The sequence below is a fragment of the Anolis carolinensis genome, chromosome 6 (genome assembly GCF_035594765.1).
Source record: "Anolis carolinensis isolate JA03-04 chromosome 6, rAnoCar3.1.pri, whole genome shotgun sequence".
NCBI lineage: Eukaryota > Metazoa > Chordata > Lepidosauria > Squamata > Dactyloidae > Anolis > Anolis carolinensis.
This window is the reverse complement of record NC_085846.1, coordinates 98,741,501-98,756,364: the sequence shown is the minus strand read 5'-3', so window position 1 is coordinate 98,756,364 and position 14,864 is coordinate 98,741,501. Positions and strand designations below refer to the sequence as shown.

The 14,864-nt window shown below is 36.2% G+C and overlaps 1 protein-coding gene across 5 annotated transcripts in view; it reads right to left on the bottom strand.

Annotated features, from left to right (window-relative positions):
* The window catches only part of armc3 (armadillo repeat containing 3), an 82,135-nt gene that overhangs the window by 20,156 nt on the left and 47,115 nt on the right, over nucleotides 1-14,864 (bottom strand). For all 5 annotated transcript variants that reach the window (XM_016994294.2, XM_016994298.2, XM_016994292.2 and 2 more), the window contains exons 10-11: nucleotides 5,295-5,447; nucleotides 4,974-5,079 (exon numbers count right to left, since the gene is read on the bottom strand). In XM_016994294.2, the coding sequence (XP_016849783.1) occupies nucleotides 4,974-5,079; nucleotides 5,295-5,447 (259 nt within the window). The remainder of the gene's footprint in view (nucleotides 1-4,973; nucleotides 5,080-5,294; nucleotides 5,448-14,864) is intronic.

Sequence of the window (14,864 nt, the reverse complement as noted above, 5' to 3'; positions counted from 1 at the left end):
CTCAGATAACCCAGTTCAAAGCAGATATTGTGGATTATCTGCCTTGATATTCTGGATTATATGGCTGTGTGGAAGTCCCTCAGACAACTACATTGAGGGCTTCCTGTTTTCCTACTGCCTTCCACTTTACCAAATGTTATTAGCTGTTCCAGTGAGTCATGCCATCTCATGATATGGGCAAAGTACAATGGCCTCTGTTTAGTTGTTTTGGCTTCTAGTGAGAATTCAGAACTGATTGGTTCAAAGACCCATTCATTTATCTTTTTAAGCAGTCCATGATGTTTGTGAACCTCTCCTTCGGCACTGCATGTTAAATAAATTAATTCCCTTCCGGTCAGCTTTGTACATTTTTCAGCTTTCACAACCATAATTCTGAAGCATTATGACATGAATAATCCTGACTTTGGCATAGAATATTTTTTACATTTGAGTATCTTATTTTTCCAAGTCCTAGTTTACTTTACTAATTTCCTCATTTTGATTTAGGATTGAGCCAAGGTATACACAATCCTCTGACATCTTAAACATCTATTTTCAAGTTATGTTAATCACTTGTAGTCATTATTTCTGATTTTCAGCAGTTTTGCAGTTTTTTCCTTGTTTTTCTTCAATAGCTGCTCCAAATCTGCCTTTTTCTGCAATTAGTATGGTGTCATCTGCATATCTCAAACTGCAGCTGTTCCTTCCTCCAATTTTCATATCTCCTTCCTCTAAGGCCCTTTCTACACTGGCATATACAATTCTGCTTTGAATTCAATGATATGGCAGTGTAGACTCATAATCCTGTTCAAAGCAAATAATGTGGATTACCTACTTTGATAATCTGAATTATATGGCAGTGTAGAAGGGGCCTAAATATAAATTCAACATGTCTAAATTAAAGATATAGACATGCTGAATGCTCCAGTAGTTCAGTGTATTATTTGTGACAGCGCCTCTGGTTACAGAAATACTAAATCTTCTTACAAATACAATTAATTTATCCCAAAAAAACCCTAGAATTTCCACACACCAAAAAAACACAGATGTATAATAAAAGCCTTGTTTCTATAGTAATGTCATTACTTCTGAAAAAAGTAAGTATATCTACACATACTATCAGTTTGTATGTAGTAACTTTTTGGTCATCACATTTTTGGAAACCATTATATTTCTAATTAATACAAATATGAACCACCGTCATTATGTATGGAATGGTCAATGTCCCTCCACCAACGAATGTCTAACTTAATAAAGACAATTTACCGTAACAAATCCAGAAATGACAAACTAACCTTTGCAAGCTGAAGAATGATCTGTAACAACTTGATATTAATAATAATTAGCATTTATAAAATAATTAAAACCCAATATAATGTACGGTAGCTGTTTATCTTAGAAAGGCTTGGGTGCTTGTTAAAATATAAACAGTACTAATAAGGCAGGAACATACTTCATTTTACATTTAACAGCTTGTGTACCACATTTATTTTGTTTTAAGAAAAGTCAACATATGACTCAATCTCAATAAAATGTGGCAGCAACAAAAGAGAATAAAACAATCACCGATAGATGGCAGTAACGCTGTAAATTAAATGTCAAGCTCTACAGGAATAATAAGCCCTGGCTATTAAGTCAATAACTGGAATTTTGACTTGAATTTTTGGTATAGTTTTGATTATTGCATAAGAACACATATTCAAATACGAATAGATCTGTCAATATTTGAAATAGGCTTGTATCCCTGAAGAGAGGTAAGATTGGGTAGGAGAGAAATGTCATTAACATGTCTTGACTAGGGCAAGACTCTCTCCTCTAGCTAGAATTATGGATAAATCAATAACTGAGAGTTACAGATACTTTCATAATAGAGAAATAATGCAATATTTTGAAACACAAGATCTCCCCATTTGTTTGAACAAACAGGAAAATTTCCAAATTAAAATCATCACACAAAAATGTATAACAATGTGATACATTGTGTTTATAGCCCAAAATATATGTTTTACTCATGGCATACCACATTTAGTCCATTGAAGCCTATTGTATAAAATGTAATTAATTGTTTCATGTATATATTCAGTCTGGACAAGTGTACATATTGGAGTCAAATTAGTTGAACCACCAGGACTACACAGAAGAAGAAAAAATGAATCATTTTATCCTTAGCTGAATTTGTAATTTTACTCTCTTGTTGAAAGATTTACAGGATGCTATTATAAAGCTAAAGTTTAATTCAATTGTAATTCCACTGCTTTTAATGACAACACCTAATTTTATTCCCTTCTTGTTTAAAATTTCTTGGTTCCATTGTCACAAATGGCAACTAAGATTCAACCTGCCACCCTTTAAATATATCTTATGTTTTATTTGTTGTACACTACTTTGAAATTGTTGAACCCAAGTGTTTTTTAGTTGATAACAAATAAATGAATTAAATAATTGAGCATTCATGGCTTAGCATTTACTTTTTAAATGCATTCTCTTCAAGTAAAAATAAGCTCTTCTTGTATTTCCCATGCTATAATTCCAATCTTAAAGAGATCCCTTTTTTCAACCAAAACTATAACATATATACTAAAATACACAAAACAGACATCAAAGGACGTGAGTTTAAAATTAATAATTAATTTCATAATGACAAGGATTGGAAACTAATGTAGGTAATTGGCCTGGTTAAAATGGCTTCAAACTAAATCCAGGTACTCATGCATTGAGGGATTGCTACAAACCAGAATAAAGAAGGGTATTCTGGATTACAAGGGTGACATGTGCTTAAGATGGAAAGTGCAACACCTTCATGCACATGCAATAGCTTTATGGAAAAGCCTTCAAAAGGATGTACCAATCAACTGTGTAATCATTTTCTAACTGGAGTGCAGAACAGCTATGCTAACAGGGTTGGGCCCAAGAGGCTAATAGCTAGTTATCTATCTGTGAAGTTAGGTATGGCTGACATTAATTGAAGAGTCAGAAGAAAGGAGAATCAGAGTCAATATCTACTGCATTTTTTTCCACAGGAGAGAATAGTAGGTAGAATAATGTCTCCACATGATGAATGATGCTTCTTCTGGTAATGTTAAATTAATGCCGGCACATGTTAGAGCCAATTGAATAATTTGTGACATAAAATATTTCTGACAAATTGTGTTTCTCTCTTCATGGAATGAAGTATACGAGTCAATCACTTTCTCTATTTTATTCATTATTTGAGATACTTACAGAAACTTTTTGCAAATGTCATTGCTTGGAGTCCTTTGAGACTTGAACTGCCTTGCTCATTTGTGATTGTTCATGTAAGTCACATATGGTTTTATTTCTGACTGACTGAACACAGCTTTTATAAACGGGATGCAGACGGAAATAAATGGAGGAGAAAAATGTCTGTGTATGCACATATGTGGGTCCGTCTGCGTTGAACTGGTTTTTATGAACTTTCTGCTTAATCATATGAATGTTCACCAACAACACATTAGGAGGAATGAGTCTGTACATAATTTCTGATGAACTGTTGACAGCTGATACTGAGATAACATTTTCGAAGTGCTTTTTAAAACTCCGGGTTCTGAGGCATAGCTCACCAAGGAAGACAAACGCTCTATTTGCAGTAGAAATCTACATTCCCAATCTTTTTGCGGAGTTGTGGAATAAATCACCATTAGTTACAATGTAAATAGAGAGGATAGAAGAGAGAAACTAGTACCAATGGGTTTTAAAAGAACTAATCAGGCCAATGGTAATACTCAACTCCCATAACACTCAGCTTTATAGAGATACATATAAATTTACAAACATTGACAAGGCTAGTTTTGGACTATAATTTTCAGATTTCCTCAAACCTGCATGAGCATTGGGCATTGAAAGACAATGCAGCATAAGGTGGCCTTCTAGTCATTTTTGTACTGCAGACATAGCATAAACATTTCTAGGGATTGCAGTCCACTTATATTCACATGATTTCCACTGCTAACCTTGTGATGGGCTTCCTCACTAGCTTCTACAAGAAACATCTGGATTGCTGTCAAGATTCTTTTACAGAACAGAACACCAACAATAACTCATTCCTTGTGAGTGTCCTCCATGTCTGTGGGTTCTGCGTTTGGGACCATGGATCATCATGGACCATATTATTAAATGGCAGCAATGTGAATGCAAACATACAGAAATGTACAGATTACATGTGATCAGCCATGTTTTTTGTATTCACATGGAAAACTGGAAACAACCCCCATGTATACGACAAGCTCAGTGTTTTACAATATATCATGTTGTATATATCACAGGAAGGAAACCTGAAACACGTAGAGAAAGGAGACTGTTTGGATATAAATGTCTTTCTTTTTGTTACAGACTAAAAACTGGGAATGGCCAATTTGATCTAATTTGAGCTCTGACCATTCTTACTTGTGGAGTCCTTATCCCAGTGTGTTGCCATAAGATATTACAGAACCTTATTCCCTCAGTTCCCAGCACATATTCACAACTGGATATAATGCATCACATCAGGTCACTTATGGGAATGCTAGATTTCCCAATCTAGCTCTCTTCCTATGCTCACTATCAGCACATACATACACTGGACTGAATCCATAGTATTTAAATCTGGTGTTTCCAGTGAGATTTAAAAATAGCAGACCTGAAAACCCACAGAATGTTATGAATACAATATTCACAGAGAGAGGAAGATTTACTGTGAATTTTGAGAAGTGTAAACTGTTTCAAGTGATTACCAAATATATTTATAATTGTTCCTGTGAGCATACATATGCTTCTGGTTTGCCATAAAAGTCTAGCCGTTTTCATAATATTGGATTCACAAATTAGTACTTTAGAAATGGGAAAACTTTAATGAGTGTGGATTCCTTAAAATAGAACAAGGATAAAGCAAAACAAAAGTAGGAAAGCAATGTGTCAGAATTCTTGGGAACTGCATTCAAGTAAAATATACATCTTGATTAAATTGTTCACCCATTCTTTATTCATTGTGCCCTTACCTTGCATTGCCAAGATGGGCTGTTGTCAGATTAGCCAGAGCTGTAGCAGCAGCTTCTTTTACCTCTTCATTGTTGCTGCTTAGCAACTGAACCAGCTGGGGAATTCCTTTGGAAAAAGAAAGGGGAAATATATGGAGTTTCAAAGTAGCCATGGCAAAATTGTAGAATGGTAGATATTTTCTTCGGCATCATAATTCCATTTGGTCCCCATGTAAGCCGCTCCGAGTCCCCATTGGGGAGATGGGGCGGGGTATAAAAATAAAGTTATTATTATTATTATTATTATCATTATTATTATTATTTCTGCCATAATTGATTTACCTAGAGTTCCAATGGTTTGTTTGCTGGCCAAATTCTCACACATAGCTGAGATGGCTTGAGAAGCAGCGATTTTAGTTCCATCACTATTTGTTCTCAAAAGGGTGACAAGGCATTTTTCAACTTCTTGTTCATTGAAGATTTTTCTGATTTCAGCTGTACATAGAAAATAATAAAAAACAACAAATCAACAGCAGCAGAAATATTCAGTTGTATATGATGGAAAATATAAGGAACAGAAACTACTAATATCAGTTGTCTGATATTCCTAGCAAATATTTGCGTTTGTTCAGTGCAATATTTAAAGAGAGTACACTAACATACATTTGGAACATTTTCAACCTTAGTTGATTCAAGCTTGGCAAAGTCTATAGAAATACAGGACTCTTTAGAACAGGTCAAAGGCACACATTTCAATTACTATTCATAAATACATGAACTAACAACATTAACAATTATATTCCCTTTAAAAAAAACAACCCTGAATTTATGCAGAGTCAGGAATGCACATGCCTTTTCCCCTCACCAGCTCTATCCTTGCTAGGGTATAATGCCTTCCTTCAATTAGTGCTAATAAGAGCCATGTACATGAAAATTAAAAGGTCACTTTTCCAGTAGAGTTGCTGTGTATTTGACAGTTGCCGTAAGAATCAAATTAATGCATAGGCTAGCGACAATGGAAGGCTAGTTAAAAATGTGTCTGATGTCTCTCTCACAGATGCCTCTATTTTCCTTGCAGACTCAGACTAACAGAGAAGAGGGAGCTGTTGTTTCACTTGTGAAGCAAAATATTGGTGTTGATATACCATAGTTTGACACCAACATACAACAAACACCTCAATACACTTCATGAAACCAAGAGCCCAAATTGCTTTTGCTGTTCATGCAGGACCAATTTGCAAATTGTCAAAAGGTTATACTCTTCAAGCATCAAAGCCTATCACGTACAGGGCATGCATAGAAATTGAGATGGTTTCCCATTCCTTACACCTCATCATGCAACCTATGAAGGTATGATAGAGAGGTTGACTTCTTCATATCATTAATATTATGGTTTTATCTAACGCCGAGAAGATATATCTGAATATAGCCCTCACCTCATTTGCTTTTTTGAGTAGATCTGCCAAAATGCATGACTTCCAAAATAAAGTGGGAAAATGTTCCCTGTAATTGTTTTTATGGGGGGAAATTCTACCAAATGTTGCCTTCAGCTGAAGAAAATGTTCATCCCGGCTGTTTCACTTTCTTAGCATCTCAGCTGTTTTATTTTTCAGTGACACACACACATACACATAATCAAAGGCAAACCTTTTAACAGAGCCTTTTGTTTAGTTAGTTTTGTTTTGCATGAACACCAAATGTTTGTGAGAATTTTAAATGAAATTAGAAATAAGGTATACCACACAGCACTTTGTAACTGAAAACACTCTAGAGGTGGTATTAATTGGGATTATGGGTTGGCTTGACATGTAATGGACTTTGCCTCTGGCTTGATGCTTGCCAAACTTGTGTATAATCCCTCGTTATGGTCTCTCAGGGATCTCCATGCTTTAGTAATTCATTTTTGACATGGTGACTTATTCATTTCTTGATATCTGGAACAAAAGTGTTTATGATTCTCACTCTTCTTCCAAAAAGTAATTATGGTAAATGATTTTTTAAAATGAAAACATATTTCAGTTGTGCAGAAAGAAAAGTTAAAGGAATGCTTAATAGCCAAAAGGGAAAATGAGAACCATCTGAAAAACTAAGACTGCAATTTCACAACCTGTTACAGTGCGGGTGCTACAATAGTTCAACTGATGTAAATTAAGGCTGTGCTAGGAAGTATATCCAACTAAATACAGTAGAGTTTGCTGTATATAGTTGGTAGGTTTGTGCTGTAGAACTCTAAGTAATATAAACATGGAAAATCCATATTCTTCAGTCATAACGTAAATAGGGACTTGCTCATAATACCCTTACTCCCAGACCAAATATTACTACTATCCAATGTTGAAAACTACATTCTAGCCCAGTTCACATAGGTGGCTACATAATGGTTTAGTAAAGAAATAGGCAGATGTTTCGGATAACTTCCATCAGTCCCACCAGCTATAGCCAAAGGTCAGGCTAGTATTATAGGAATTGTCATTCAAAACATCTGGAGAGTATTGGTTTGCCTAATTCTAGTTTAGCAATAGGTATAAACAAACTGCCATGAGACTCAGATGTGCATTTCCTTGTTTCTCCTGAAGTGGCAAGAAGATAATTTGGCAGAATCTAGGATGTCGTTCTATAAAGCTCAGGTTGCTTATATGTAGAAACAAGGCACCGTCATTTAAAACAAACTCTAAACTAGATTTGTAACCCATGGTTTGAAATCAGGCTATTTAGAAATTGACCACTACAATTTGTTTTAAAACAGTTGTTTGCTGTAAGATTTTCGGGCCATATGGCCAAGTTCCAGTTCCAGCTTTAGACATAGGCAACTATTCGATGCCTTTAAAACAGTGTACAATTCAAATTGACATTAAAAGAGAATTATAAAATACACGAAACAATTAAAACATGTAAAATGTTTATGGATTATATGTTTCACAATTAATCATGTAATCCATAAGCGTAATCTGGGCCGTTCCAAAAGTAATTTCACCTGCGCTTGTGGCAAACTTCCTCAGAGGTTTGTTCAGAGGTCAAGAATATGTTTTAAAACATTATCTTGAGTTCATATGCAATTACAAGGTAAATTTGGTGGAAAATGAAACTAAACTTATTTTTAAAAGACTTGCAGTCTTGGAGAAAGAGATAGTGAGGCTAAAGACCACTGTGACTCCTTCCTGTTTAAGCAGTTTGCATTAACCTAAGATTTGTGTTAAGTGCAAACAAAACCTGAATCTTTTATGTATGATTCAATTCATAAAGCCTTGACATGGAGCTCCTTTTTGCAAAGGCTTTTAAAACCCTACTAAGCCCTTCTTTTCCCCTCTGACTAGCTAGAAGTTTTCAGAAACAATCAAATTGGGAAGGATAGTGAAAAACAGCTGGAGAAATATGGGCTTTATTTGAGTAGCATGTCTCCAGGAAACAATGCAACAAGTAAAGCTCAAGCTGGAAAAAGGTAGAATCTTAATCCTAGCTGACTCTACTGAAGCCATGTGTACATTCCTACAACAATCACAGTAAACAGAATGCATGAACAGCAAAACAGAGAGAAAAGGAGAGAGTAGACAAGCCTGACTCACCATCAAACCCCACCATGATTTTTTAAACATCCATCCATCAGTGTGAGCATCTTTTTAAAAGTAGATGCATCATTCCTAGATGCATTTTGGAAGAAGCATCCCAATGGTTTCTATGACGTTTTTCTCTACTGATGCAAAAATTATCAGACCTAATAGTTTCATTTTAATCACTTATATTGTTAGTGCTGAATAAAGTCTAATGAACATGTTGAACCACTCTTATTTTTTGTAGTATAGGGACTTCTGTTCTTACTATTTGTCACCAAGTTGATTTCAACTTATGGCAACCCTAGGAATGGGAGATGTTCAAGGTCCTCCCATTGCCCTGTTCAGGTCTTGCAAACTCAGGTCTGGGGTTCTGCTGACTGAATCAATCCGCCTGCAGTGCTGTCTCTCTAAGAACCTAGCCCTATTTTGTTTCTGGTGTCAAATGTTCTAATAAAGAAGCAATGAAAACTTCCACCTTGGAAAGTAACTTTAAAAAGTAATACTGAAGTAGTGGTGGAATAGTAATAAAAAAGGTATTTTTATGTTAATGCTTGAAAATAACCAAAACAGGGATAGATCAAAATGAGAAAGGATTATTTAAATTAGCAATTCCAATAAATGGAGTAAGTGCATATTCTGGTCATAACAAAGATACAAGGTTTACAGTTACTTAAATTAATCTGTATTACAATAGTAAATCAGAGAGTTAGCCGGAGGGGGCTGACCCTACATTTGAATTTTGCCTTATATGTAAGCTGCTTTGAGTCCCACTCAGGGTGAAAAGAGCAGGATAGAAATATGGTAAATAAATAAATAACTTTAATCTCAAACCATGCCCAGGATATGTTATGACATGTGTTACTGACCCAATGGGAGGCAAATGTCACAATGACATAAAATTTATTTAACACAAAAGTGAACAATTACCAAGAACATCCAATACAATCACAACTGACTGTAAAAGAAATAACTTTTCTAAAAAAGATGTTGCTAGGGTAAGTCATTAGGATAGATTTTTTAAAAATAAGCATGCTAAACAGAAAATAGGCTTTTGCATTATGGCACGTAATTTCATTAAAATGTCAACCTAGGGTATGGCCGTTGTGAAAATAGTTAATTCCATATTTGAGATCATGATGGAAGACACTGAAAATAAAACTCCCAGGACTAATACTTTTACACATGTATATGGTATGCAACATAATTTAAGGGAACTGCAGCTATAAAAAGGATTGAACATACTTTATATATGCCTATTCATACTCATCTCTACAAGCAGCTTATCAGCAACTGAAGAATAACAAGAGGAAGAACATTTACAGCCATTTAAAAGTTACTAACAATGGAGGGATCCTATATATGTCCACTCAGAAGAAAGTCTCATTGTTTTCAATAAGGCTGATTCCATTACAAGTCTCTACAGGACTACAATCTCAATGAGCTTTAGAAACTGTGGTAGCTGCAGGTTGCAACAGCCAAAATACTTTGGGTACAACTTAATTCGGTTATAGATTTTTAGATGTTTAAAACCTTTGTCCCTTGGGGGGAAATAATAGATCAAAACCACATGCATATCACTGCAGTCAATCTGATACTTCTAACCTCTCCCTTTTCTTCTGTCAAGCAGCTGCATTCACACTAGCTTGTCACTGAAAGATGAAGGGAAACTTCTATAGTGAAACTATATTGATTTCATTTACAAAGAAAGGTAAGAAGAAAAATCATCATTGGCATTGACAGTTATATCCAGAGATACAGGGTCATAGGTAACAGAACCATGATATGAGTTGCTCTTGTCAAAAATATGTTGTAGGCTATAGCACTCTTTAAAAAAAAATCCAATGCCTAGGGAATACAGCAAAGCAAAAGAATGTAAAGAAAGAGAAAAGGCAACATATCTTTCTTTTCAAAGTACAATTAAAAATAGTATAAGCATAGTATAAGGTAACATAAAAGTAAAGGTAAAGGTTTCCCCCTGACATTAAGTCCAGTCATGTCTGACTCTGAGGGTTGGTGCTCATCTCCATTTCTAAGCCGAAGAGCCGGCGTTATCCATAGACACCTCCAAGGTCATGTGTCTGGCATGACTGCATGGAGCGCCATTACCTTCCTGCCAGAGCGGTACCGCACATTTGCATGTTTTTGAACTGCTAGGTTGGCAGAAGCTGACGCTAACAGTGGGAGCTCACTTCGCTCCCCGGATTCAAGCTGCCGACCTTTCGGTCAGCAAGTTCAGCAGCTCAGCGGTTTAATCTGCTGCACCACTGGGGGCTCAAGGTCACATAACAAAGGACTAAGTAATATGAAGTATATTAGTCTACATAGTACTACATTTTAATGTTATATAACAATATTTTTAAAGTAAAGTGATAACACAAATATACATACTACTCCTTTCATTATGAGTCAACTCCCAAGTAGTTTAAAAGATTAAAACAACAAATCTCCAAAATATAGAGATACACATTTCCTAGAATGTACATTCAGTTTGTGATACACTAGAATGAGCTACCTTTATGAGGTAGTGGGGGTGCATGCTCCTGTGAGGACTGCTATTGGTAGAGTCTCCCGTGTCAGACAGGATTTTGCTGAGGAGCTACTTTGGGTAGCAGTTACTGGGCAGTAGTATGGAGGGTGATACTGGCAGAGAATCTCGCAGAAAAAGTTGGCACCATACCTAATGTTTGTTAGTTCCACACAGAAAGAAGAACAGTAAACTCCTTTTGCATCCCTTTTACCATGAAAACCATAGGATAAGATAATCCAAAACAAAACTAAAAATAATGCCATAAGTGGCACTCAACAAGCTATTGGGGTGCAGTAGAGGACAATTGCAAGAATTATTAGCTAATGGTCCAACAAGATTCAAGTCAAAAAGAGTTTTTATAAATGTTCTCAAGGAATTTTTCCAAAAAGATTAGATCTGACTGGTATTTATTGAAAGGTAAGATATAAAGGCAACAGCACAACACCAGAAGGCTTAGTCTTCCATTTGAGTTTTGGCCAATTACATGTAAAAAAGGTAGTAGGGTTTGGAAACATTCTTTCATATAAACTATACATTAATAAATTCTGGGGAAATTTGCATTATTAGATTTTTTTTTGAACAACTTGTATTCTCATGATAAAAAAAATCCTTGAAAATATAGAACTGGTCAAAGTTCCTGTTTTGTGATAGCAATCACTATAACTGTATAGATCTCCTACTTCGTGTTGGGACTCTTTGCTGACAAGTTATAGAACTCGGCAGCAAAGAACATATGAAGGCACACTGGTATAAGCTCAAACTTTCTATGGGTTCATTAGGACCTACAAAATCCAAAATTTCAACATGTCAAATCATGATAGGAGAAGAGAAACATATTTTAAATACAGGAAAGCCAAAATATAACCTAGAATAAGAAGCTTTCCTGCATTAGAAACAGTGAATAACAAATATACATAAATTAATGGAATAATGCTAGAGATGCTGGAAATAACTAATAACCCAGAGATGATGGAAATAAAAATCATCTAAGTCTGTCACAGCTTATGTCACTAGAATCCCTTGAGTGACTCTGAATCCTATTATGGACAATAAGGAGTACATTATTCTTCATATTATTACATTTTGTGATATGGCACTGCTGTGCCTTGATGGCAGCTTGACAAATCACAATATAGATGCAACTCTGAGACATATTTAAGCAGCATTCTCATGCTGAGTGCAAGCTAGGAGCACCTAGTGTGCTTGCCACAGAATTCCATAGCGGATTCAGAGGCAGTGAACTATTCATAAAAACACAGAATTATGGAATGAATAATTATAATGAGATAAAATGAAGTGGCTAATGCACTGGGGACAATAATCTATATGCTGAAGTCTGATATATCTTTGCAAAAAATGTCTGCTTCTGAGCTACATAAGATGGTGAACTCAAACATTAAGAGAGGAGTCAATCCTGAGAATGGAAATTATTTGCTAGGCAGATAAACACTCTGATATTACAGTTAAATAAAACACAGAAAGAAATAGAATCCAAAACATTTTTCTTTTACAAACATGATTAAATTATGTACATTTACACATACTGTATAAGCTTCATTTGCAAAATACAGTGTTCCCTCATTACTTCGTGGTTCACTTTTCGAGGATTTGCTGTTTTGCGATAGTAAACTCTAAAAGAATATTATAAATCATAAAAATTTACAATTTACGGCCTAAGGAAGGGAGGAAGGAGAAGCTGAAGGGAGAGAAAAGGAGCCCAAGCGGCAACGGGAGGAGAAGGAGGCGATTTATCAACACACAATTGGTTGATAAAGACTTAAAATAGTGTATAAGTACTAAAATAATGTATAAATATTAAAATAAATATAGTGTCCCTACTTCGCAAATTTTCATTTATTACGGGTGGTCTTGGAACATAACCCTGCGATAAGTGAGGAAACCCTGTAATGTAGGGTGCTAGGATGCAATGTACCATTTTAGATTTCAATTAAGTGAGAAGAGGATTTATGCAAGAAAGAAAGAAAGAAGATCTGCAATCAGGTTCAAGCATATATTCAAGATATTCAGAACAATGTTATACTTGTTTACTCAGAAGTAAGCCACACTAAATGATTTCACTGCAAGGCAGCAGTTCTATACACATACTTACTCCCAACCAATCACCATAGCAGCAAGCTGTGTATTGTATAGGTTGTTGTGCATTTTCCGGGCTGTATGGCCAAGTTCCAGAAGCATTCTCTCCTGACATTTTGTCCATATCTATGGTAAGCATCCTCACAACCTCTGAGGATGCCTGCCATAGATGTCGGCAAAATGTCAGGAGATGTTTTTGGAACATGGTCATACAGCCCGAAAAATGCACAACAACCCAGTGATTCTGGCCATGAAAGCCTTCGACAACACATGTGTATTGTATGTGCCTATATGTGAGAACACATTTTTTTTATATTTACCTTTAAATATTTGTAAAAAAAACAAGTTATCCGAGTCCTTATAAAAATAGTAAGATTGGTTCTGTTAGAAGGGAATGGAAAGGAACATACTCTAATCTCTAAATGACTCTTATGCTGAAAGGTGCCTAGTAAAAAAATCATTCAATTGACAAGAACTAGAAGAGATCTGAGAGGCCTGTTTGTGGAGGAATTGGGCAGTGACAGATGATAGGCCTTGTAGGGCTCACTTAGCGAAGGCTGGCAAAAGCCCTATTAAGCAGAGCTATGAGAAGCTCTAAAGAAACAGTTCCCAGACTTTTTTGGTCATGGAACCCTTCAGAATACTTTTCTCTCCTAAAGAACCCTATATCTGTCCCTAAGCACTGTGAACCTACAAGGTTCTTTCTTCTTTCTAAGATTCCTATTGTCTGGGTGGTTTGTATAATACAGGGTTTGGAAATAATGATACTTGAATTTTGTTTTTAAAGCAGGGGTACATTGAATTTCAATAAGATCTTGTTACTCTGGAATTAACTTTTTTTAAAAAAATTAAAAAGATTTTAAAGATTTTTGAGGGAACCTCAATGATGTTTTTGTGGAACCCTAGGGTTTCATGGAACATAGCTTGGAAACCTCTGCTCTAGAGGCTTAGTCACATTTTAACTTTTCATAATGCCAAGCCTTAAGTTACACCATGGTGATTATTGGTCTTGTTCACAAGACATTGCTAATAGTGTCAAGAGGGTCCCAGTCAGCAGTGGACTCAGCTGAAATGCTAGCGTGCCAAAGGCTGCCCAAATGTATCAAATTCTGGTATCATCCTTGTGAATTCTCCAGCTTTAAGGCAAGCAGGGGCGGTTCAACCATTAGGCAAACTAGGTGGTTGCTGAAGGTGCCATTATGTAGGGGGCGCCGTTAAGGCAACTCCGCCCAGGCGTGGCCTTCCTGCCTCCACGGCCTGGCCTGGTCTCCAACCAGGCCGCCCTGCTTTAAGGACAGGGAAGCGATCCTGGCCTGCACCTGAGGGCTGTCTCCTCCCCGCCAAAGACAACTTCTCATGGAGGCCTTGCAGATTAATGGCCTTGCAGATTCAAAGCCTGTCTGCTTCCTCCCTGGGGGCATCCTTGGTTGGGAGGTGTTAGCTGGCCGTGATTGTTTCCTGTCTGGGTTTCCCGTTTTCAGAGTGTTGTTCTTTATTTAGGCTTTTCCTTAATACCTCCTTATTATCCAACATTTTCGCTTATCCAACACTTTTATGTTTCAGTAATTGGTTTGGGGGGGGGTGCCAAAATTCTGTTCGCCTACACTTGAAAATTATCTTGGGCTAGCCCTGAAGGCAGGATATCCCTTTATTCACTGTGTGCCCAATCAACTCATGAGATCCAATTTTATCTTGTATCATGATGTGGAAACTTTAGCCATATTAGCTCCTCCAACGATA